This window comes from Haliaeetus albicilla, chromosome 17 (genome assembly GCF_947461875.1).
Source record: "Haliaeetus albicilla chromosome 17, bHalAlb1.1, whole genome shotgun sequence".
Lineage (NCBI taxonomy): Eukaryota > Metazoa > Chordata > Aves > Accipitriformes > Accipitridae > Haliaeetus > Haliaeetus albicilla.
The window spans coordinates 31,292,638-31,315,930 of record NC_091499.1 but is presented as its reverse complement, the minus strand read 5'-3'; the positions used below and the strand labels follow the sequence as shown (position 1 = coordinate 31,315,930).

At 42.3% G+C, this 23,293-nt stretch overlaps 1 protein-coding gene across 1 annotated transcript in view; it reads left to right on the top strand.

Moving 5' to 3' along the window:
• The first annotated feature begins 6,436 nt into the window (after nucleotides 1–6,436).
• HNRNPLL (heterogeneous nuclear ribonucleoprotein L like) overlaps nucleotides 6,437–23,293 on the top strand; it is a 30,548-nt gene continuing 13,691 nt past the window's right edge. Inside the window, exons 1-5 of the mRNA XM_069805248.1 lie at nucleotides 6,437–6,775; nucleotides 15,350–15,468; nucleotides 16,197–16,434; nucleotides 20,743–20,828; nucleotides 23,141–23,237. Coding sequence (XP_069661349.1) covers nucleotides 6,575–6,775; nucleotides 15,350–15,468; nucleotides 16,197–16,434; nucleotides 20,743–20,828; nucleotides 23,141–23,237 — 741 coding nt within the window. The 5' untranslated portion in view covers nucleotides 6,437–6,574. The remainder of the gene's footprint in view (nucleotides 6,776–15,349; nucleotides 15,469–16,196; nucleotides 16,435–20,742; nucleotides 20,829–23,140; nucleotides 23,238–23,293) is intronic.

Genomic DNA, 23,293 nt, shown 5'->3' with positions numbered 1-23,293 from the left:
CTGAAAAATACCACAGGATGACCTGTCAGGTTGCCTTTTTATCATTTTAACAGAGCCTCACTTGGTGAACTGGATGGGCTGTGGCCAGGTAGCAAGCAAGTGTTCAGTCTTTGCTTTCCTCCCACTCACACAGAGAGCCCAGACCGTGCCCAGAGCAGGCTCCTCAGCTCTTCCGCTGGTAAAAGAATGACTTGTTTTCTTCTATTTTTCACTACCATAGGGAAGTGCGTCACTGCTGTGTGAGGTGAGCAGGTGCTGCAGTCTGCTGCAGAGGTAGAGGACTGCTATGTAGACAGCTTTTGGCCAGATGTATTCTTAATACTTTTCAACGGACCACTTGAAATGCTTAAGGCCTGATTCCACAGATAATGCAATTTTATTTTGCAGTCAGTGCTGAAAATTAATTCTGAGGTTGCCAGCTCAGGTGTAAGAAAATGAGGAAAAAACAGTGACTGATTATAAGCAACTGGTTTAAGTGACTTGCCTAGTATTAGATTGGTCTGAGGAGAAATAAAGCAGCGTCGTTGCTTTTAAACTCTGTGTGTGTGTGCATGCGTACGTGTGTGTACGCACTGACTCTGTATATACAGAAGAGCAGTGGTAATAAACTCAAGCACTTGAAAATGTTGTGTCAGGACATCCAAAAAAACCCCTGAGATTTCCTTGTGAGATTTTATGGATCATGTTTTTCAGTTACAATCAAAGGAATTAAAATATTTTTTCAGAAGTACTGACTAGACATAGGTAAACGTCTCTAAGTTTATTTAGAGAATTAAACTTGAAGTTACTTGGAGTATGATGCTTTAAGAAACAATAAATACCAAAATATTTGTGAACCTTTTGAAAGTGCTGGTAATAGTGCAAGGCTTGGTAATTCTGCTGTGTAAGGCTATGATTTTAAGTCCTTACTGGTCAGTGGATCTGACCTCTACTACAGCTCTTTATTGACCCAAGTGCACACCAATTTAGGTATTCAAGCCAGTGTCAAACATGCTGAGCAGTCATAGATTCTCTTGACAGTAACTAGTGTATTGCATGCTCAGTACTTCTGTTTTTTGGCTTCAGAAGTCTTGTAATGAGTACCCAAATGTAGGGGTCTATAAACTGCTGGTGGATTAAAAAGAGTGGCAAGTAGCAAGGAGCTGTCAGTGCTGTCCAGCCTAGAGGAGAGCATGGATACATCCAAATCAAAATAAAAAAAAAAAAAGAACTGAGAAAAATTTTCCATTTTAGTTTGTCCAGGTATGTTGGTGTTTCCACCATCCCTCTGCAGCTGAGGTAGTGGTAACTTCCAGCAGGAGGGTGGTCAAAGCACTCATTTCTTAAGCTGTTGAGACTAAATTCAAAAAAGGAACAAAACCCCTGCAGACCCATACCTCAGCTGTAGGTAACAAACACCAGGGTAACCTTCCTTCACAGTGCTACATGCCAGACTTCACATTCAACCTGACGCTATGTGCTACACATAACTTCATGATTCCACTGACTGTCGGTGGGCTCCTGAGTTTTTGGTAAAAGAGGATGAGTCAAAATGATTAATGTGGGAAAGCCACGCTGTGCTATTGGAAGGAAGGCCTTAAGCCTTGAACGTGCAAACTCCAGCAATGCAAAACTTCCCAAGAGCTGTTGCCCCCCCGCCAAGTCAAGACCCCATCCTTGGTCAGAACAGCTGAGTTTTGGCTGAGCAAGAACTGCAGAATGAAACCCTGCAGCAGCAGAGCCTCCCTTGCCACCAACGTACGCTTACATGGGCCACCGAGGCACCTTTACTGGTAGGGCTCAGGGTGTCATGCTCCTCCCACCCCATCCTGCCAGCATCCCCCTGTGGCATGTCTTCTGCATCATAATGTGACAGAGAAGCTGTGCAGAGCTCTCCGTTTATACTAATCTAGCCCTGTGGTGCAATTACTTTTCCTTCAAAAGGGCATTTTCTTGGTTTCAGTTCTTGACTGAGGCTTCTGCAGCTGCGTGCCCTCAGCTGCAACAGCTTGTGTCAGCAGCAGACGCAACATGCCAGAGCGGGAGAACTGTGGCTAACAGCCCTCATGTCGATGTGTTGAGAAATGTGCTGACATTTTCCCCACAAGCTGCATGTCTACTTATGATTCTCCTCAAGTTCCAGGAAGGTCCCTGGCATTGGTTTCCATCAAACGTGCATGTGAAGACACGCAACCCGGGGGTGAGACATAATGAGATCAGAGAACTGATCACTATAGGAGAACCTTTATGGAAGCAAAAAGTATAAATAGGGGAAGAAAAAAAAAAAGACTAAGCAAGAGCCAGCTTAAGGCTATTAAACAGAAAGGTATGGAAGCAGCTTCTGACTCAGAAGATCCTTAAACTGCTGACGGCTAGAAACTGGAAAGTATACTTGGGAACACTCACTCCATGCATTCTGTTTTTCACATGTTGCTATATGAGCCCACGGCTGGCAGCTCTCCAGCATAGGATGCTTTGGTACCTTTGGTCTGACCCATTTTTATGTCACCTCTTGCTGACTCAGCCGAAAAGGGTAGATCAGGTCTTGGTGTAATATCGCCCCTAACGCACTCCACACAGTAATGTGTGATGGCTAAAGGACTAGTTTCACCTCACATTTGAAAGTCATATCCAGACCATTTTTAGGTATCACCTTCTTGTTAACATCCCACTATGAATGTCATTACTGGATCAACTCATGCTAATTGTTTTTCCCTTATGGCCAAGTGAACTAAAACCTTTTCCCATTTTTATTCTAGCTTTTACTTGCATTCCCTGGTATCTAAAATACACTGATCTTAGCACTGGAAATGTAATGTGTTAGCATGGTAAGAAACATTTCTTGCTACAATGAGATAATAGCTGAATGTAATATAAATTACACTAAAGGATGTAAGAAACACAAGGCAGGAAAGGAAGAGGACAGAAAATTGTACTGTTAACAACATGTACTTCCAAACTATGTGCATAATTAAGTGGTTTAAATTTCGACTGGGTTTAGGGATTTTTCTTCATGTCATTGTTCTGCTCTTTACGTAATTATGTGGTTGTACTTGACTGCATGGTGGTAAGCAAATAACACTAATTGCTTTTCTTATTGGAGGGTAGTGGACTGAAACCATGACTTCTGTTTATCAGCTCCAGGTAATAAAAATTGTATGAAAAGAACTATTTCAGGCAGTATTAGCACTTTTCATCTCTCTCCCTCTTTTATACAAAAGAAGCAGCTCTGACAAGCAACGTAACGGTGAAATCCTTCTGCTGAGTCAGATTCAGTAGCTCAGTTTCAAACTTACATAACTATGATGTATTTCCATATTCCCTCCCTCCTTTTGTATGCATGAAGCACAGACAGAAAGAACGAGTGCTCCAAGGCTGTTCACAGTAGCTTACTGTGGAAGCCTCAATGTCACAACTTAAATATGAAAAATATCTTAACATCTCCACTGTGGAGTAATTAAATACTGCATTAAGTCAGCAAAGCAGGGTCTGCTACCAAGTGACATTGGAGTCCATATGCTGCACAGAAGCATGCTGAAACTTTTCTGTTTCTTGGAACACTCAGTAAATAAGAATTTGGTTAAACAGTGAGTAATTTCCTCATTTTCAGAATAGTAATTTTAAATACATGGGGGGAAACAAAATTTAATTATTGCAGAAAATCTAATTATTGCAGCATTTCAGTGCCATTTTGTGACTAAAACTCTGGTATGTTCTGTGATTTCTCAGGCTGTTATTTTTTGCAACAGTATGGTGTAAATGTCTGCTAAAATCCCAGAGCTCTAGCACATAAAACTAATTTACTAGAAACTTCATCTGGCAAGTAAGCATTTATGTCCATAGCAGTAATATAGGTAGTGCATTTAGAAATAAGTGCCAAGAAAAGTAGGTTTAATATTCACAGATGGCATGTTCCTCATTGACTATTTGAAACTACAACAGATGTATGTACAGCTTCAGCCCTGTGGACTGTATGCTGTCAAAGTTGTAATGAATTTTTGTTAAAAATGAGAAATAGGTAAAAGAAATACTGAAAGAAAAACATAAATTAAGAATCAAAGACCAAAGAGAAAACAAGAAGGTGAGAAACACATTAAGTTAAATCAAATGTATGTGCTTGTAGATAAGATGATTAGATGAGCTACCTGAGAGATGCAGATTCAAATCATGTCAGGCAGAATGGGAAACTGAACCTCCTCCCACTACTTGGAGGAGTGCCTTTACCACTGGGTTTCAGGATAACAGAAAATGTTTAAACAGCAAACCATTTGCTTTCTTTTCTAGCTTACAACTACCATTTCAGGTTGAACAACATGTTTTGTTTGATACAAGTGTGGGGTTTTGGTTTTTTTTCCTCCCTCACCAAAACAAGAAGAAAAGAGTAATACTTATTTTGGCTGTCTTCTGAATTACTTCCCTCCCTCTTATTTGGCTGCTCAACTGAAAAAGCAATTACTCACACGATCCTATACCCATTCTCCATGGACCTACTTTCAGCAGGGTTCCACTCCACATCCACCTGGGTTTGGCAGCTGCAGCAGCAGAAACTAATTCAGCTATGAAGTCCTGTAAGCCACTTGTAACATTGAAAGCCTTTCTGTGCTTCCATCCATGAGGAAGCCTTCTCCTGGACAAACTGGCAAGATACAGATTGGGTAGGTGGTCTGCAAGATGGGTAGAAAATTGGCCAACAGGCTGCACTCCGAGGGTGGTCAATCTTTTTTACTCAGGCAGCCTGTCACAAGTAGGGTCCCCAAGGGGTTGACACTGGGCCCCAAGCTGTTCATCTTCCCAAATGATCTGGATGATGGAATTGAAAGTACCTTCACCAAGTTTGCTGATGACACTAAACTGGGTGGTGAGGTGGACACATGACAAGGGAGAGCCATCATATGGAGAGACCTGGACAGGCTGGAAGAGTGGGCTAGGAAGGACAGTATAAAGTTTAAAAAAGACAAGTGCAAAGTCCTGCATGTGGGACAGCATAAACAAAGAGCCCAGTCCAGGCTGTGTGGCTGGGGAGCAGCCTTGCTGAAAGGGACCTGGGGGTCCTAGTGGACAAGCAGCTGAACATCAATCAACAGTGTGCTGTACTGCAGCAACAAAGCCAAATCAGATCCTGGGCTGCATCTACAGGGGTATTACTAGCAGGGATAGAGACGTGATCATCCCACTCTATTCTTCAGTGCTTGTCAGACCACACCTGGAATACTGTGTCCAATTCTGGTCCTCACATTTCAAGAAAAACATGGACAGGCTGGAGAGGGTCAAAAGAGGGCCATGAAGATGATCAAAGGGCAGGGCAACCTGCCCTATAAGGAAAGAGTGAAGGAGTTAGGTCTTATCTCCCTGCAGGACAGAAGGCTTGGGGTGGGTGCCTCATCACAGTATTCCAGTACTTAAGAGTGGCTACAAGTAGCAACGTTAATTTTTTTACAGTGAGAACAGCCAGTCACTGGAACCCAGGGACATGGTAGAGTCCCCATCACAGGAGGTTTCCACGATGCCACTGGACAGGGCGCTGGTTAATGCTGTCTAGGCTCCCTCCCATGAAAGGTTGGACCAGATGATCTTTCCAGCTCCCTTCCAGCCTGGGCTGTTCGATGGTTCTACGATTCTATGCAGACAGGCATGGGCTCCACGACTCACCTTCAGCAACATCTCCCTGAGCAGACCCACCCGCTGTTTGCCTTGCCAGCGAACAGACCTGTCTGCATGCAACGCAGTGCCGTGCTATGAGCACACACTGGCACCGTTAGAAACGGCAGTGCCGGTAACAGAGCCCTAGGGGGGACACGGACGGCTGCCCGGGCAGCTCACCGAGCTTGTAGGAAGCATATTTAGCGCCGTATATTGTTTCTCACTCGACGAAGACCGGACCCCGCCAGCCCACAAGAACAAGCGGACCAGCTTCCTCTTCACGGGCCCGGGGCTAACGGCAAACTATGGAGCGGCCTCACGGCTCCCTGAGGGCTCCGTGACCTTGGCAGCTCACGGCTGGGAGACGGGACACGCCGACCATGCCGCCGGACCGGCCGCTCCCCCGCACCGCACCGCACCGCACCTCAGCGCCCCGCCCCGCCTTTACCAGCCGGCGGCGCCGGGAAGCAGACAAAGGCTGTGGGGGCTGCGGGGGGAAGGCGGCCGGCGAGGAACAGGCTCGCAGGCCGGGGGCGCTGGGCCGGGCCCTCCGGAGCCCTCGGCGCGGACGCACGCCCCCGCTGCCGCCGCCTCCCTGCCTCCCCCCGAGCCCTCAGACGAGAAAGAGCGAGGGAGGGGAGGCGGCGGTGCCGAGGCGGCCTAGCGGCGCGGTGACGGGCACGCTCGCCGCCCAGTCGCTGCGCCGGCGGCGCTCGATGGGCAGGCCTGCCGGCCCGTCTCCTCGGCGTCTTCGCCCCCTCCCCGGCTGGGAGCCAATCGGTGGCGTCGCTGGCCGGCGGGGAGGCGTGACCCGCTCCCGGCGCGGGGAGGGGCGCGTGCGGGGGAGCGGAGCGCAGAGCATCTTTCGGGCTCGCCGCCGCCGGGCTCCGTCCCCGCTCTCCTGTCGCCTCCCCCCGCCGGCAGCCGGGCCGTTCCCTCCTTCCCTCCCTCGACCATGTCGTCGCCGTCGTCCGGAGAGCGGTACGAGGAGGAGGAGGAGGAGGAGGAGGAGGACGGCGCCTACGAGAGCCAGGCCAAGCGGCTGAAGCCCAGCGCCGCTGCCGAGGAAGGCGAGATCGAGTACAGCGGCGCGGAGGAGAGCGAGAGCCGGCGGGACAAGCCGGCCCCGCCGCGCGGCGGCGGCTTCTCGGGCGGGGTGAGGGACGCGGGGGCCGCCGGGGGTGGGGGCGCCTGCCGTCAGGGTGCCGGCGGGGGAGGGGGCCTGCGAGCCTCCCGCCCCTTCCCGCGGGGCGAGGCTGGCGACGTCGTCCGTCCGTCCCCCCCTCCCCGCCTCCGTTTCCCCGGCGGTGGTGGGCGTGGGGGGGCTCCCCCCGCTCCCCGCGGGGCGGCGGGAGGCGGGCTCCCCGCGGGGACGGCGGCTCCGGCCCCGCGGCCTTCCCGAGGCCGGGAGCCCGCCGGACCTCTCTCCCGGGCATGGAGGCGCTTCCGGTGGGGCCGCGCTTCTCCTCACCGGGGAGGGGGGGCGGGAGCCGGGCTGGGTCCGGTCCCTCTCGCCTTCCTCCCCGCCGTAGGCGTGCGCAGCTTGCGCGGCTAATTGTCTGCGGCCGTAGTCGCCTGGGGGAAGGGACCGAGCGCGCAGTCTGCTACAGAGGCGTGATTTGGGTTTTGCAGCTCTGAGATTGTGTCTCTCTCCCGTGGGCAGGTTGTTGCCTTTTGGGATATTGCCACCGCAAGTTTTGTGCCTGCCCTGTTGCCGAGTGTAACTATAGAAACGTAGAGCGGGGGAGGAGAGCGAGGCGGAGGATTTCTTTCATCCTTCTGTTTTACCTTTTGTGTCTGGCAGCATACGGCGGTAAGGCTGATCGTAAATGATCGCCTCCTTGTTAAAGTCGTTTGTATTTCTGCTTGCTCTCTCCCCCACGAACAATGCTCATAAGCACGCTCGTTCGCTAAATTTTTTGCTACGTACCTTTTATTCTTCATGAATTTGTATCTAAGTATCGGGATAGTCTTGGACCCCTGAATTTGGGCTGGCGATACTTTTGTGTCTGCTGTTTGATTTCTTGGCTAACTAGTTGTCTGGCTGATTGTAACCATTTTTCTTCTCGATGGCTCTCTCTCTCTGTTTCTCACTCGAAAAAGCCAGATCAAGAAAACACTGGTTTAATGGCAGACCTTGAAATTCAGAATACCTCTGGTTCATGATTGCTTAAAATGAACTTGCTTAGCACTGGGATAGGGTAATGAGAGACATTTGCTGTTACCATCTCTCTGTCAGTTAAACCTCTTGGTGGAGAGGGTACCTGCTAAATTAGTACAAAAGTCGCCCGATAAGTTTCAGCAAAGATGATACACCTCTGGAGAGAACTTTTTTTTTAATTCTGTAGTTCTTGTGACAGAGCATTGTCAAGTCGCAGTCAAGGCTTGGCACCGTGCTCTGTCTTAAAGGCCAGTTCTGAATGAAATCCATATGCTTGCTTAAGTTATCTTGAAATTTTGTCACATAGGAGAGCTGGACATCATGCAGCGTTTCAGGTAGGAACAAGATACTGCTCTTGCCTTTCCTCTTTTCTGCAGTATTTTGGGAAATCAGCTAGTTCTTACTGTTTTCTTTTTTTTCCTTCATTCTGGGTTCTGGCTCTCTTCATGTTGACCTTAGTATCTCCATTTATCGCAGTTAATGTGCAGGACATACTGCCCTGCTCCTTTAGGTAATGAGAGCACAGAATATGTCTGTAACTTTACATTTTGGATTTCATGGCGTGTGCTCAGTCTCGTGAGTCAAGAAACTGAAAGAAATGTGTGGCAAGTCAAGAACACAAGGATTTTTAGTCAGCTTGTGTCAGTTGCAGTGTGCCTCAAGGAGGTTTGTGGTCACTGACTCTGGTGATTTATTGGCAAAGCTGTATTCACAGGTCCACTATGGGAGAGGCAGAAGTTGTCTTGATAAGAGAGATCAAACTAATTTCTTAAGAATAAGCTATAACATCAAGTGGATATATGAAAAACGAATGACCGAGTGCTTTTGTTAATAATTTTATGTGGGGCTTTTAACAGCATAATGCCAGGATCTATTTGTTAGAGGTAGTTGATGTGAATTTTAGGTTTTTTTCTCTAATAGATTAGAAAAACGTGCAGGAAACTTATTTATTCTGTGACATCTTACTCGTTTCTCTCCAGGGAAATGTTCCTAGCTTATAAAAGTTTTATGTGGCTCAGGGCAAAGACATACAAGATGAAGGTAGGCTGAGAGATGGGAAGAAGTGTTTAAGTGTCCTGGGGTGCTCAGAAGAGAGCAGTAAAAGAATAAGTGAAGATGAAGAAGGAGGAACTACAGGGAATGGGGCATTAGAAGGAGAAATGGGGAGAATGGATGACTGGGATAGAAAGAGTGGTAGGAGTCAGGTAGCCTGACTGTTGTTTTTTTTTTCCTAACATGCGTCCTAGAATATCGGTGAACTGTACACTCATATGGATTATATGCTCTCTTTGTATAAAAACTGTTTTGTGGTAGGACCCTGCTATCAGGTTGGTCGGGTCTCCCTGCTGAGGTATATTTATTATTGTGGCATTTTCCTGTTCCTCTGGGACTGTTTCATTGGGTTGAATAAGCTTTTCATGCCTCTAAGAGTTTTGGGGTTTTTTTGGTTGGTTGTTTTTTTTGTTTTGTTTATTTTTTCCAATGCGTGCCTAGAAGTCTGTATGCGAGATCCAGATGGGGAAAACCAAGATTTATTTTGCTCTTCTTTTTCCTCTTTCCCATTCATGTGGACACTCCTCAGAGTCCGGAGGTGTATCCTCTTTCTCATGGCTCATCTCAAGGCTGAGGAGCATGGAGAGCCAGGAACAGACCAGAATATTGACCAGGGGAGGGGTAGAAAGTGGTCTTGCAGAAGTATTCTGTGGGGGAGAGTATCATTTGCAAGAATGACTTTTACAGAGGCAGTGTTGAGTGGTGGTGAAGCCTTGGCAGAGGAGTCAGAATCACAGTGTAGCAGAGGGTCAGGACACTGGGAGAATGTGGATTAAGAGCTGCGTTTGAGGGTGTTTGGAGGGCCTTTCAGCTCCATCCCCTCCCCCTCCCTTAAATATCAGTTTCATTGATTGACATTGTATTTATACAACCTGTATCTTCTGTAGCATCCACCTGCCTCGCTATCTCTGCCATGCCTATTCTTAAGTATTTCTGTGAAATAAGGAGGATCTATTATCCCTGTTCTTCCAGTTGGGGAAGTGAGATGCGGTGTCTAAATACACAAACGTAACAAGCTACCACAAGGTAAGATAGGGATGTGAACTTGCATCTTACCAGCTACTCCGCTGTAACTTCCTGCGTGCAGTGTTCTTGCTTTGTCGTAAATGGAAAGCAGCTTGCTTCACAACTCTGTTGCTTCATGTCTTTCACAGGCTGTTGCAGTAACAGTCGCTAGATGGCAATGAGTTCAGATCTTGACCTATTTTGCAGCGACTTGTTCGTATATATATTTCTTAAATGAGGTACATCCTAGAAATCGGTTATGGAGTAAGTGTAAATCATCTTCCCTCCTTTGTCCTCCTCCTTCAAAAGAAAAAAACAAAACCCAAAACATTACCTTCACGCTAGTTCTTCTTCCAACACCTCAGGTTGAATCTCCTGATGATGCTCTGTGTCGTGTGGGGTTTTGTTTTGGGGTGGTGTTTGTTTGTGTGTGTTTTTTTTAAAGGGAGATTCAGATTGTGCTGAGCAGAGAGGAAAATAAACTAGAATAGAGTATTTCAGTTGGAAGGGACCTACAACAATCATCTAGTCCAACTGCCTGACCACTCCAGGGCAGATTCAGAATAGCAGAAGGGGCCAGAGTGCAGGTATTCCGTTCAGTAGCAGTTGTAGTCATTGAAAGGACACAGTGGTAGAGAGTGCTAGGAGGAGGTAAACAAGAGAAATGATACCCCAAACTCCACATCCAAAACAAAACTGAATTGCCAGGTAGCCTTCCAGAATACGGGGTGTGATTAACCTTAACCCCCTCCTCCTGCCTAGTCTCACCCCCACAGCCCCCAAAACCAACCAACCACCACCAACAAAAAAGTCCAGGATATACAAAACTGGTATATTCTACTGCCATGGAACCTTAACTTTGTCTTGTTTGGTTGCTTTTTCTGAGACACTGTCTTCACTGTGTACTGGAAAAACTATTGTCACTGCAAAGCTACAGGAATTTCAGGTGGCATGGAGAGAGGTGTCTCCTGTATCTCTGTAGGGAAGAGACAGAATGGCTCAACTCACGCAGGTGTGATCAGCAGGGGTGATGTCTGACAGGGCGAACAGCTTTAATGCCATCGTCATGTAGTACAACCAGCAGTTGAAGAGTGTGCACGAAATGCTGCGTATCTGCTTATGAAAGTCTTTCCTCATCAGACCATCCTCAGTGGGCAGAGCTGAGATTATTGGGGAATGTGTTGTGTACCTTCACCTTGCCTTTATAATGTGGTAATTTTAGCTACCCTTGACGTCCTGCAAGGCATTTGCTTGCAGGTCAGTCCATAGTTAGGCATTAATGAAGTTTTGGGTGCTTACGTACCTAATAGCAACCTTGTGGGGCTTCCCCCCCCAGTCCTGTCACATTTATAAAAGCAATTTCAGAGCATTTAAGAGGGATGCAGTGAGATGAAAAAGTTGAGAATGAATAAGATAATCTGAATGGTGAGAAATAAAATAACAGTATGTTTAGGTACCTAGGAGAGAGACAGTATGAAGGAGAAGTGCCATCCTTTTGCAGTAAGGAGAAAAAGATGGAGGAGGTAAGCAGAGAAATGGTAAAGGCGCAGATAGTCAAAAAAAGGTAGTACAAACTAATAAAAACTAAGGTGAATATACTGACTGGAAAGTGTCTGGAGAAAGGATGAAGGACACATTTATGTGCAAATGGTGAAAAATTCTCTGATCTGGAATTGGTGAGCAAGAGAGACATCATCCTAGAGCCCGTGACGACTTTCTTCCTTTTTGGAATGGCAATTCGTAATTTCTTAGTAAGAAACCAGTGATGTATTTAAAATGTTGTCTAGAACTATGTAGGTCACCAAAGAATGGATGTTAAAATGCTACAGCCGTTCTTTGAAGCTGCTTCTGTTGCAGTCTTACGTAAAGTAACTTGTTTGTGCTTCATCCGCTTGGTTATGTCAGCACTTCCCTTTGTGCCTCAGCTCTCTACAGAAGCTCGGTTTCAATGTTAAGCATTTTTAAGTTCCTAGCTTCTTTCTTGAGGGAAACCCTTTCTGTCCTTGTTACTAGTCTTGAGCACTTAGAAGGGAAGTCTCTTTCCATCATCTGTTTAATAATTGCATTTTCTGTCTAGCTAATGATTCTTCAAGAAATTATTATTGAGCTTTCAAAAATCCTTAAGCCATATATATTAATGGGCACAGCAGTAACGTTAGCTAATCTGTTCTCCTGGCTTTGGTGGTGTCCAAGTGTTGTGTTGGAGTTTTGCACGGGGCTTTTGTGCCATCCTGGGAGTTGGAATTACTGAAAGATTCCTTTGTAAGTGGAGAAATGCTGTTAATGGTTAATCTGTATGTGAGCAGATGCTTTGATGTAACCTTTGTCTGTGAGCCATCTGTAGCACATGTAGTTTTCAAGATACAGTGACTGTGAGATCTTGGTCAAAATCCCACGTTTTTCAGCTCTGGGAAGAAATTATGGCACCAGTTGGATGAGTTGTATATGTTCTGATCTTAGCTGTGGAGGCGCTTTACACTTAAAGACATGTTTGATTTTTCATGTGGTCTAGTGCTTTTATTTCTCCTTCTTTTAGAGGAAATCAAGGATTGTTCTAGATTTGTGTGATACTGCAGCTTGGTAGCTGCAAAACTTGTTTGATGATAATATGTATGTCTGCCCTTCGTGAAGACTTTTTTGCACTCAAACATATGCCTGTGGCACATGTTTGTGTCTTTCACCAATACGCTCTATGAATGTCAGGTTGTGGCTTCCTGGCTCAGGACTGACTTACGCTTGGTTTTTGTGCTGCTGTTTACTGCTGCTCATTAGAAACTGTTTTGACTAAAGCAGAGGCCCTCTGATTTGGCTATTTATAACCTCAATGGTTTTATCTGTATACATTAGTTTCTGAAATGCTATGTAGATAAGTCCTTAAATCTCAGTCACTTGCCATGAAATTCACTTTTTTGTGGGGGTTTTGTGGTTGTTTTTTTATTTATTTTTTTTTTTTATTTTATTCTATGCTTCTTGAGCATCTGCACAAATTACTACAATAGCAGCAGTGTTACAACTTTGGATTCTTGCTAAATCTCCTACTATACAACACCCTACTAAAGGACGCTTTCTATGTGGTGTTACGGGAGAAGGAAATTTGGCTTGGAAAGCCAAGTGTTGCTTAAACTATAAAAGAAAGCAGAATTTGTATTTGTTGATGGTTCTGAGAATAATTCCAGCTGCAGAAGTGTGGACACCTGTATATGTGTGTATAACTCATGTATAATGGATTTGAAGATGCAAGTATAAAAGTCTTAATTTTTGAGAGAGTTTGTACAATTAGAAAGATTTATATCTTCAGTAGGCAAGCTTAAATGGACTGCTAATAAATAAAAATACAAAGGGATATGCATGACAAAGAAACGTGAACTGAAACTATAACAGAAGATTGACGTGGGAAGGGGAGGGAGAGAGAAATACTGTTCTGTTATGATCCACTCTCTGAAAAGCTTGACTTGATGTATGGGGGTGCTAATTAAGTAAGGTAGCTCTTTGTAATGAATCGTTGCCTCAGTGAGAAAATCATTGCTTGTATTTGCCATCTGATTAGATAGAAATATTTGTAGGTGAGATTTCTTAAATGCATTAAAGAAAAGAAAACAAAAGAAGAGAAAATGCATACCCCTAGCATTAACTGGGATCTTCATATAGTAACAAGTATGCAGGGCAATGAATAATTGATTTAATAACTTCTGATTGTTCTGTAGACTGTGAAGTAAAGGTGCCTGCTATCTTAACACCTTAGAGTAATAGACTTTGCAGGAAAAACTGGTAATTATTGTAGTTTTCTTTTGAAGGTCTCCTTAGTTGCTTCTTTCAGCTTTGAAAAGTGTGTGTATAGAGAACATACAAGCCGAAAAGAAAAACCTCTGTGTAATTCTGTTCCTTCTGCAATTGCCTAAGTGTTTGCAGTTCAAAGTATTAACCTTTTATGACTACTTTGATCACAACTACTGCTGTAGGCCTCAGCTGATTAATTCAGGATATATGGTATCTTATGCAAATATCACTAGTGGTGTTTTCCCACAATTGTCACAGCTCTCATTCAAAGAAACGTCTTCCCACTTAAAACTCTTTCATACTGCAAATGAATAAAATGTAAGCTAAGCGTAAAAAATTACACAGCAGTTTGTTCTGACATCTGACAAAGTCTGAAGTGCTGGCTTTTGGTTCAAACAGAATGATCAAATCCTTGATTTAAAGAAAAAAATACATAATTGTTTTGGGAGAGCTGTGTATGGAACACAGGAATTAAACACGCAAGACTCAATTTGTAGTTATCTGGAATGTGTTTTTTCCTTGAATCTGTAGTTCAAACAGCTGGGGAAGAGAGGAATGTCTGTAGCAGTAGTAGCAATCATTGTGGTTGATTACTGGAGCTGAATGCTCCTTTGTGCTACAAATGAGAATCTCTCTCTAGTTTCAGAAGATGCTGTACTACTACTTATGGAAAAAAAGTGAAAAATCAACAAGACTTGATCTGTTAGATAAACTCATTGATGTAGTTGCTAAATTTTAATACATCAACTTTACACTGCTGTAACATGTATGAAATTTGGGTGCTGGTAATTACAGTATATTTTAGTGTGCCCTTTATTATCTCTAATCTTTCTTTGTTTATCTCTCATTATTGGCTTCCATCATTTCATTCTTTTTTTTTTTTTTTTTACCCCTGTGTCTTACAATATATAAGGTAAATTTCAGCCCTACTTCAGGCTTTGCATGGAAAGATGAGCTGGTTCCAACTCGAATTCTTCAGTCACACAGAACTGAGACTGTCTGAAGTCATAGCAGTAGCTCTGAAAAATGTTCACAGTGGGAATTCTGTGTGCTAATGTACAACAGCTGAATCTTTTAATGGTAGTCAACCTTAGGGTGAAAAGAGAGAGCATGCCCATATGTACAGAAATTGTGAGTTTTTAAAAACATGTATGAAGAGTGTTCAGAATTAGAAGGGAGGTTGGGTTTATTTCAAGTATAGTATGGAGCTGGCTGGAGCTGGCGTTTTCTTGCATTGTGGGGCACAGGTCTTCATACATTAGAAAAATACTAAGTTTTCGTTCAGTTTACTGATGGCCCTTGTTTGTTCTTGCTTTTTTATCCCCCCATCCTGTCTCAGACAAATGCTGGCATAAACAAACAGGAAGAGCGTCAGAAACATTTTAGCTATTGTGCATGTCCAAGTATTTTTTTTTATGCTTTCAATGAATAGGGTGGAAGACCTCCTGCAATTCAACCAAGTGTTAAATAGGCATTTTTTTATATTAGAAAAATCTTGCCTGTGCAAACTCAATTAATTAAATCTGCAAAGCATTTTATTTTAAGTAGATTTCAGCAACTGAACTTGGCAACCTGTTTGGAAAGAAAATTTAAATTATTTAAAATATGCTTGGATTGTGCATTTAGATGGCTGCTTCTGGACCCAGTGTAGTGTCTGCCAAATATTTAATTTTAGTTAATGATAGCAGTATTCCTTGTTCTGTGTTGAATTTTAAAATGTCATTTCGTTGCTAGGATGCTGGGGGAAGTCATCACAAAGTCTCTGTTTCTCCTGTCGTCCATGTCCGAGGGCTGTGTGAATCAGTTGTGGAAGCAGACCTTGTGGAAGCTCTTGAAAAGTTTGGAACCATATGGTATGTCAAGCAGTATAAAGTAATGTCTCTGGACAAGCTGGGAGCATTATTTAAAAGTCTCTTGGACCTCTTTAAATAAGTTATGATAGCCATTTGAAATCCAGAACTTAGTAAAGCATAAAGATTTTCTAGCTGTGTGAAGATTCTCTGTTTCTGTACGTGGCAAGTCTGGTCAAGCGGAGTTACACTGTCTGCATGCCCTGGTGTCTGTTATCAGACTTCAGTGGCACAGCTAGTCCTGGCCTTAATATGAGCTGTAGCTAAACTGAGTTGCAGAACAGCACGAGGGTGGTTGTCATGATATGAGTGAATATGCCAAAAACAAGGATAGGCCACAGAGCAGATGATGCTTTTTCCTGTGGTTTTGTATGGGAGCAGCGCGTGTGATATGGTAGGACCTTCAAGAATGAGATGGTTACTCAGAGAAAGTAAGTTAGTAAGTGATTAACTGTTTGTTGTATTGGTTGAATGTTTTTATGCATTAAATGATTAAACTTTTTTAGGAAAAGAACTGCTTATTACTTATCTTATAGCTGCATTTCTTTGTTTTGTGCAAATGCTTTAGAAATGTGTTGACTGGGTTTAGGAAGCATGAGCAGGGAGATTTACCTTCCTTTGATGTCCTTGTTAGGAATTGTTTAGAAAAAACACAGATGATAGTTATGGGACTTTGGAGTTGTTTTGCGTAAAGCATATAGGAAAACTTACTGTAATGTTTCTCTCACCAGCTATGTCATGATGATGCCATTTAAGCGCCAGGCTCTGGTGGAGTTTGAAAATGTAGAAAGTGCGAAGAAATGTGTAACATTTGCAGCAGATGAACCTGTATACATTGCTGGACAGCAAGCCTTTTTCAACTACTCAACAAGTAAGAGGATTACTCGGCCAGGGAACACTGATGACCCATCTGGTGGAAATAAAGTTCTCCTGTTGTCAATTCAGAATCCTCTCTACCCAATTACAGTGGTATGTTTCTTCTTCTTTTTTTTTTTTTTTAAATAAAATAATAAAAGGCAGGGAGCCGCAATCTCTGTTACATTATTTCCATTGTGTACTATTTGTTAAAATTGTACACTGTTAATTTGAGTCAGGAGTTAAATTCACCTACCAAAGCTTTACACCATCTTCACATAAGTAACATGCATGTTCTGGAAAAAATGTTTTCGAGGTGATTAAGTCTCGTTGTACAGATATTTTGCAATGCATTTGAAGACTTCAGTGGTCAGGATTTTGAAATGTTTAGGTTGCTACATGCTTCTGAAATATTTCCAGATGTGTTGCCGCAACATCAGGAATGTCATTTAGCTTTTAGGTTCTGAGTGGTGTATGTTTAAATAGCCAAGTAGTTTTTCCAGTAGGAGGGGTTATTGTATTGCAGTCCTTCATTCTTAAGTATTTCCTCTGTGGAAAGTTGAAACCTTCATCTGTTGATGATCAACTCCAGTTTGATGGAATCTTCCTCACTTTTATTTGGGCTGATACATTTTACTTTTCAGCATTTCAAGTCATACCATATATACAGTTGCATCCTAATTTATTGCCATCTATTTATGGCATGTGTGCATGTTTTTTTAATGATACAGATATTTTTTGCTAGCATTTAAGAATGCATGTTTTCTCATGCATTGAATACTTATATTTTTCATAAAGATTTTATAGCACACGAATTGCACAGGAATATTTCAGGAAAAAATTAAAAAGTCTGCTTTAAGCAGACTTGTAATACTGTGATACAAGCATAAGTTACTTGTTCTTAGGGAAATACACAGGATAATATGGATCAAAGTGGGTTGTGTGGAACCATGTAACTTAATGCAAGTACTAAGTTGTGTTTAACATGCCGTATATTATGTTAGCAAATTGATAGAAGCTTAGCATTCTTGAAATTACTTCAAGTAGTCAGTTCCATATCATGCTTTTTGCTTCACTGTATTGTGAATATCGATAGGTTTTTGCCTGTTTCATTAGTGGATGACGAATTTTCTTTCTCCTGTCAGTTTTCTTTATAGAAAAGCATGGCAAGGTATGAGTTGCTTTTTCATCAGTTTTTAAAAATATACCTGCTTTGAGCTGTGTGAACAAATCCACTAAGTTTAAGTATTCTTTGCATGTGACTACAATACAAATTTTGGCAACTACGTTTCATTCATGCATTTTAAATTTGGCTTGTGTAAGCAGCTGAGTGGAACGTAGATGCTTGAGGAAACTAGTAGCAGAAGCATCGTTCTGGGCTAGGAGAGTTTCATGGAAATTCTGAGGATGAAGTCTCTAGCACAGTAGCTCCTTTTTGAAAACAAACAAGCAAGAAATACCTGCCTGCCCCCAGCTGTTTGCAGACAGATTTCCAAAATTACTTGCAGGCATCAGAGCTCGTTGAAAGTAGTGTAGACTAGTAGAGTCATAGCAGCCGGGAAGAGCAATTGTACCCTAACAGGTAGGAATGTGATGAGAAAAAAAAAAATTTTGCGCTTGGCCAGTGGGTTAAAGAAACAGTTAAGAATGTCTCAGGCAGTCTGCATTACTAACCCACCCCACCCCACCCCCACCCCCAACAAACAAAAAAAACCCATCAAAAAAACCACAAAGCCCAACACCACCTCTTCCTCTTCAACACATTTCTCTCCTTAAATTTGAACTACAGTTGGATGAAATAGATGAAAAATTGCAACCAGTTTTAAGTGGCAAGTCCAAATAACTGCAATAAACTGTTCCATAGTTCTTAAGAGCTTTTCCTTCAAAACAAGATACAGTTTTTGCATAGAAATTGGTCTGCTCAAGGGCATCTTGTGGAAAAAGCTAAATTGTTCTAAAATTTTGCTGCAGCTTATTTCCTCCATTACAATTGTGACCTGCTTCTTTCCTAGCAGAATTTTTTTAGAAGGGTGTGGTAGTGAAGGGCAAGTTAACTGTCTTTAATTCTTAATTGCTTTCCACCCCTTTGTGGTGGAGGATTGGTGTTTTGAAAAAGTTTTGCCTAAGGTGTCCCATACAGGTCTTTGAAGTTCTGTCTCCCGGTTTCCTTATCTGTGGGCAGAACTTTGTCAGGCATTTGTCCGTAAGAAGAGACAAATTTGTCTTGTTGAAACAGACTTTCTCAAAGTGACTCCTGCTGCTGCAGTTGTTACTGTCTGTTCAGCTATACCTCTGCTGTTGCCGTTTAGTTCTCGCTTACCTTCTAAATCTTCTGTACATGCATGAGGAAGGTGTGGTATGCCTTGGCAATTGAAATGTCTTAAACTTAACTGTCAACTTCTTCTGAGATTAGGTTGCTACACCTCCTTTTTTGTGATAGTCTAGTAAGTACATAATGCTAGTGTTAATTTTTTACTTAAAATATCCCATGTTACTGTATCTTGTGAATTGCTTGCTTGATTTGGTAATCTAAAGTAGCTGAATTAAACAAAAAGTTGTGTGTGTGCCTGGTGGCTAATGACACTGATGGCATTTTGAGTAAGAGTTTACATTTTGAAAGACAACTTTTTTTTTTTAATTAAGTGGCTGTGAAGAGATCTTTTGAGACAAATTGTGAAAAATAGTCATATGCCTGAAAATAAATGTCACCTGGAGCTGGAAAGTTTTCAGGACTCTCTTCTCCCAAACAAGAGGAGATGGAGGGCAGCTGTTTTTGCTATTGAGTGTGCATAGAAAATACACCTATAAATGATGTCATAAGTCTTATTTTTTTAGGGGTTCAGGCTGCTTGAATCCTTTCTAAAAATGTCTGTTCAACTTCTGAAAATCTTAAGGTTGACCATCTCCTCTGCTTGCTTCATTTAGCTACGCAAAACATTCACTAGTGTCTGGAGTAGGGCCCCTGAGCATGGACAATGTTTTTGGTTTGTTTTGGTTGGGTTTTTTTGTTGTTTGGTTTTTGTTGGGGTTTTTTTTTTTTGTGTGGTAATATGCCAGTATATTAAAGCTTATGGTACTTTATATAAGCCAGGAGTTACACCACTGCAGCTGTAGCCAGCAATAAGACATCCTCTTTTTCTAGTTTCTTTTTGTGTATGTGGGGGTGTGTTTCTTTTGTTTTTAAGAAATCCAGCATGCACCCCACCACTTTGCCTCCCAATTCCTCTGCTATTCTGCAGGAGATAATAATAAATACTGTATCTACTTCCCCCCCCCCCCCCCCTTGTCCCCCAAATAGACCTGAGGACATACACTAAGATCTTGGAATGAGCGCTTGGAAGTATTTCGTTTAGATAGAAAGAAAGGAAGGAAAAAATAGATTGTGGTAGATTGTTTCACTGAGCATGCCTTTGCTTGCTAGGTTTACCTATGAAACTGGCTGTCTAGTAAAGCTTATGTGCTTTTCAGCTGTTTGAACATGATCTAACAGGTGAATTGTTTCAAGAAATCACAGTCCTGTTTGTTCAGGTTCTCAAGCCTGAGTCTTGGGAGTATGGGTGTATAATCACTCTAAAATAAACTTACTTTTCTTGGCCAAATTCATGCTGGAGACTAGTTTCTGGTACCGTGATGTCAGAATTGTGTGTAAATGGCTGTTGTTTGAGATTACTCCTAGCACATCATAAGCCTGGCCTGATGTGCAGTAAGGCGAGCTTTTCTTGTTACTGTTTGGTTCCCCTGCAGCACTGAAGACGGTCTTGAATTTTATTGGTTCCTTGTAATATAGACAAATGCTGGTGAAAGCAGAGTGTTAACAATGAGTTTGCACGAATCCAGTGTTTCCTGTCAGAAACTTTCTCTGCCTTAAGTGGAGAAGCACAGTAACCACTTGCAGTGTGTTTGATTCAGGTGAATACGATTGAAAATCTCCTTTTGATAAGCTACCTAAGCTTAAATCGTGGACTACCCCTGACTACTCTTCTGAAAATGAACATGAAAAATTAAAAATATCCTCAGCTGCTAGAGTCTTATGAAATGAAATGTGCTATAACTACAGTGTCATTTTGTCTCTCTTTGCTTTGGTAAAACTACTGCAGTGCATGCTTAAAAGGGAGCACAGCTTGAGACATGGATGCAATTATTGGGTTTTAACACAGTTGAAGATACTTGTTTAACTAATGTTTGCATGAGTACTTCTTATAGAAGCTTTCCTGTTTTTCAGATTTGACTGCCTGTACTATATTAATCCATAAAAGTGCTAATCATGAATGTATAAATTGTATAGAGAAAATTATAAATGAAAAGTTAACAAGCCTTTTCTTTGCTCTCTGGCATTGAAATGTCAATGCAAGAAAATGTTCTGTGGACCTAAAGTGTTTGAAATTTCACATCTGACTAAAGTATTTCTTTCTTCTTTCTTAGGATGTCTTGTATACCGTGTGCAACCCTGTTGGAAAAGTTCAGCGCATTGTTATATTCAAGAGAAATGGAATACAAGCTATGGTTGAATATCCTTTCTGAGTGTTTTGGTTTTTTTTTTTTGCTGTAGGTTCTTAACTGCAGATGGGATTTAATGTGAGAATGTCAGAAAAATACTGTGTAATTTTGAGACCAATTTTTTTTAATTTCTGTCTAAGACGTGGTAATTTCCAATTTCTCTGTGTCTGCAAGACAGAATAGCACTTGAACATTTCGTCTTTATAGGAAAATGACAGTGTCAACAGTGGTCTTGATAATGATGTTTATAAGTGGCCCTAAAGCGAGTAATTGCAGACAGGAAATATGTCATAGATTTGACAGTGCATTATACACAAAAGTTTCATGGCTTCTGCCTGTGTTGATACTCAGGAAATGGGTAAAGGATTGCAGAGGTGCAGTTTGACTTCTTCAGACTCTTCTAAAATAGTTCTAATATATACTGCTTGGTTTATTATTCTGGCTTTAATAAAGCACGAGACCAACTTAGGCCTCCTTGATGTGTTTATCATGTGTTGAGGAAATTTCCTCCTCTGTTATCCTACTGTTTACTGTATTTGTAGCATTAAGTTGTACATGGGATGAATGTTCAGAGTCGTTGATGTGTTACTGTGGTTTGCAAAGTCCAAAGTCTGATGTGGTTACGCCTTAGTTTATAAAACTCTGATAGCCCTCTTCACAGAGACTGATGACTCTCCATTTCCAAGCTGTTATTTGGACAAAATTGTACCAACATATCAAATTCTTCTGTGATTTCAGATGCTACTGATGTGGCAGGCTTTATTAGTGGGTCACTTCTGTAATGTATGACTTAACCGGTGGCTGCACTGATGATTTGCCAGGCAAAAAGAATTACCCTAACTTCCATAAAAGCAAGCTGTTTATCTATGTAGAAGACTTAAACTGTGTGTCCTAACAGACAGTATTTTGACTTACTATGGTAGCGTGTCAAGTTTGTGGTAAGTGGTGTTGCCTGGATCAGATGACTTGTACAGTTGGAGGTTATTCTGCATCTTGTGAAAGATTAGGGAAGTTCTGGGGAGGATCCTGCACATAGTCTGAAACTGCCATGCTTCTGTCCTTTGAATTGAAATCTGCAACATGTCTTTCACTAAAAACAAAAACAACCAGCAATTGAAAGGAAACTCACAAATGTGAGCAAAGTAATGCAGCAGTTTGGGATGGGGGTGGGGAAGTGAGCTTCAAGACAAGCCTTGTTTGAAAAGTTCAAAAATTTACTCAAATGCCAATGCTAATTGCAGTACCCATTACTTTTGCAAATGTGCTCCCACAGTTCTAGCCAGTGTCAAAACAATTCCTTAGAGGTCTGGGAAGCTTAACTTTTCTCACTCTTAAATTCCACAGTGAACCTACATCATGTTGGAAGAAGTTGGGCTGTAGGAATGTGGTAAAACACAAGGGATATGCTATTGATACAGACTACTTCAAAAATTTCACTAAATTGTATCAAAGGATGGTGCAAAATGTCTGGTCTGCTGCAAGGTTTGGGCTTTCTGACGCTGTATGTTTTTGAGTATGTATGAGATTGTAGATTGCCACGTGCCAAGGCTCAGGTACATTTTTGTGCTAGTCACAGAACTCATCTTGGTGTATGAGGAGGATATGAAATAACCTGTATGTTGGAGCCTGGTACTTGCATCTGCCTTGAGCAGTGGATTTAAAGCAATCTGCGTGTTGTATTTTTTGATGCAAGATGATCGTTTGTTCATTCAAATTATCTCTGAGTTCTGTGGTTTTATTTGGCTAACAAGCTGAAAAGGGCATACTGTTTCTTAGTTCTTTTCGCTGTAAAGTAACTGCTGAGTTCATGTTCTCCCTACCCACAAGTCTCTAGCTAATGCTAGCTGTGAGAAGGGATGCATTGTCTTAAGTCATGCCTTCTCACCCCTGAGCTCTGATGACTTCCCAAATGATGCAGCTTGAACTTTCCCTTCAAACTTGCCCTTCAAATATTCTCTAGGCTTGCTGGTAACTTTCTGTGTCCTCTGATGAAAGTTACTAAATCCACCAGGATACCCCTTTCAAACAGCCTAAGCTCAGAGCATGAATAAAGCTTGCATCTTTATAATCCACACTGAAGAATTTACTAATTTATATAGAATGGTGTCGTCATGTGCTACTTACATCTCAAAAACAGGTGCTTAACAGAAGTTGAACCCATATATATACACACTTGTTGGTAATTTTATATTAAAGTCTGTATAGAGTTCTTGTAAGGCATACAATAGTGAAATATCTGTAGGCTACAAAAATAAAGCCCTATCAGCAGAAAGGGACATGGATGAGACACCTGGTGAAAAGAAAACCTTAACATGATGTGTATGTTTGAATCAGTGTTTTGTGCCCAGAAGGCGAAGGCTGCACTCAATGGAGCAGATATCTATGCAGGGTGCTGCACACTAAAAATTGAATATGCAAGGGTAATGCTTGGACCTTCTCTTTTAATTTTACTGGAAAAACTATATATATATATATA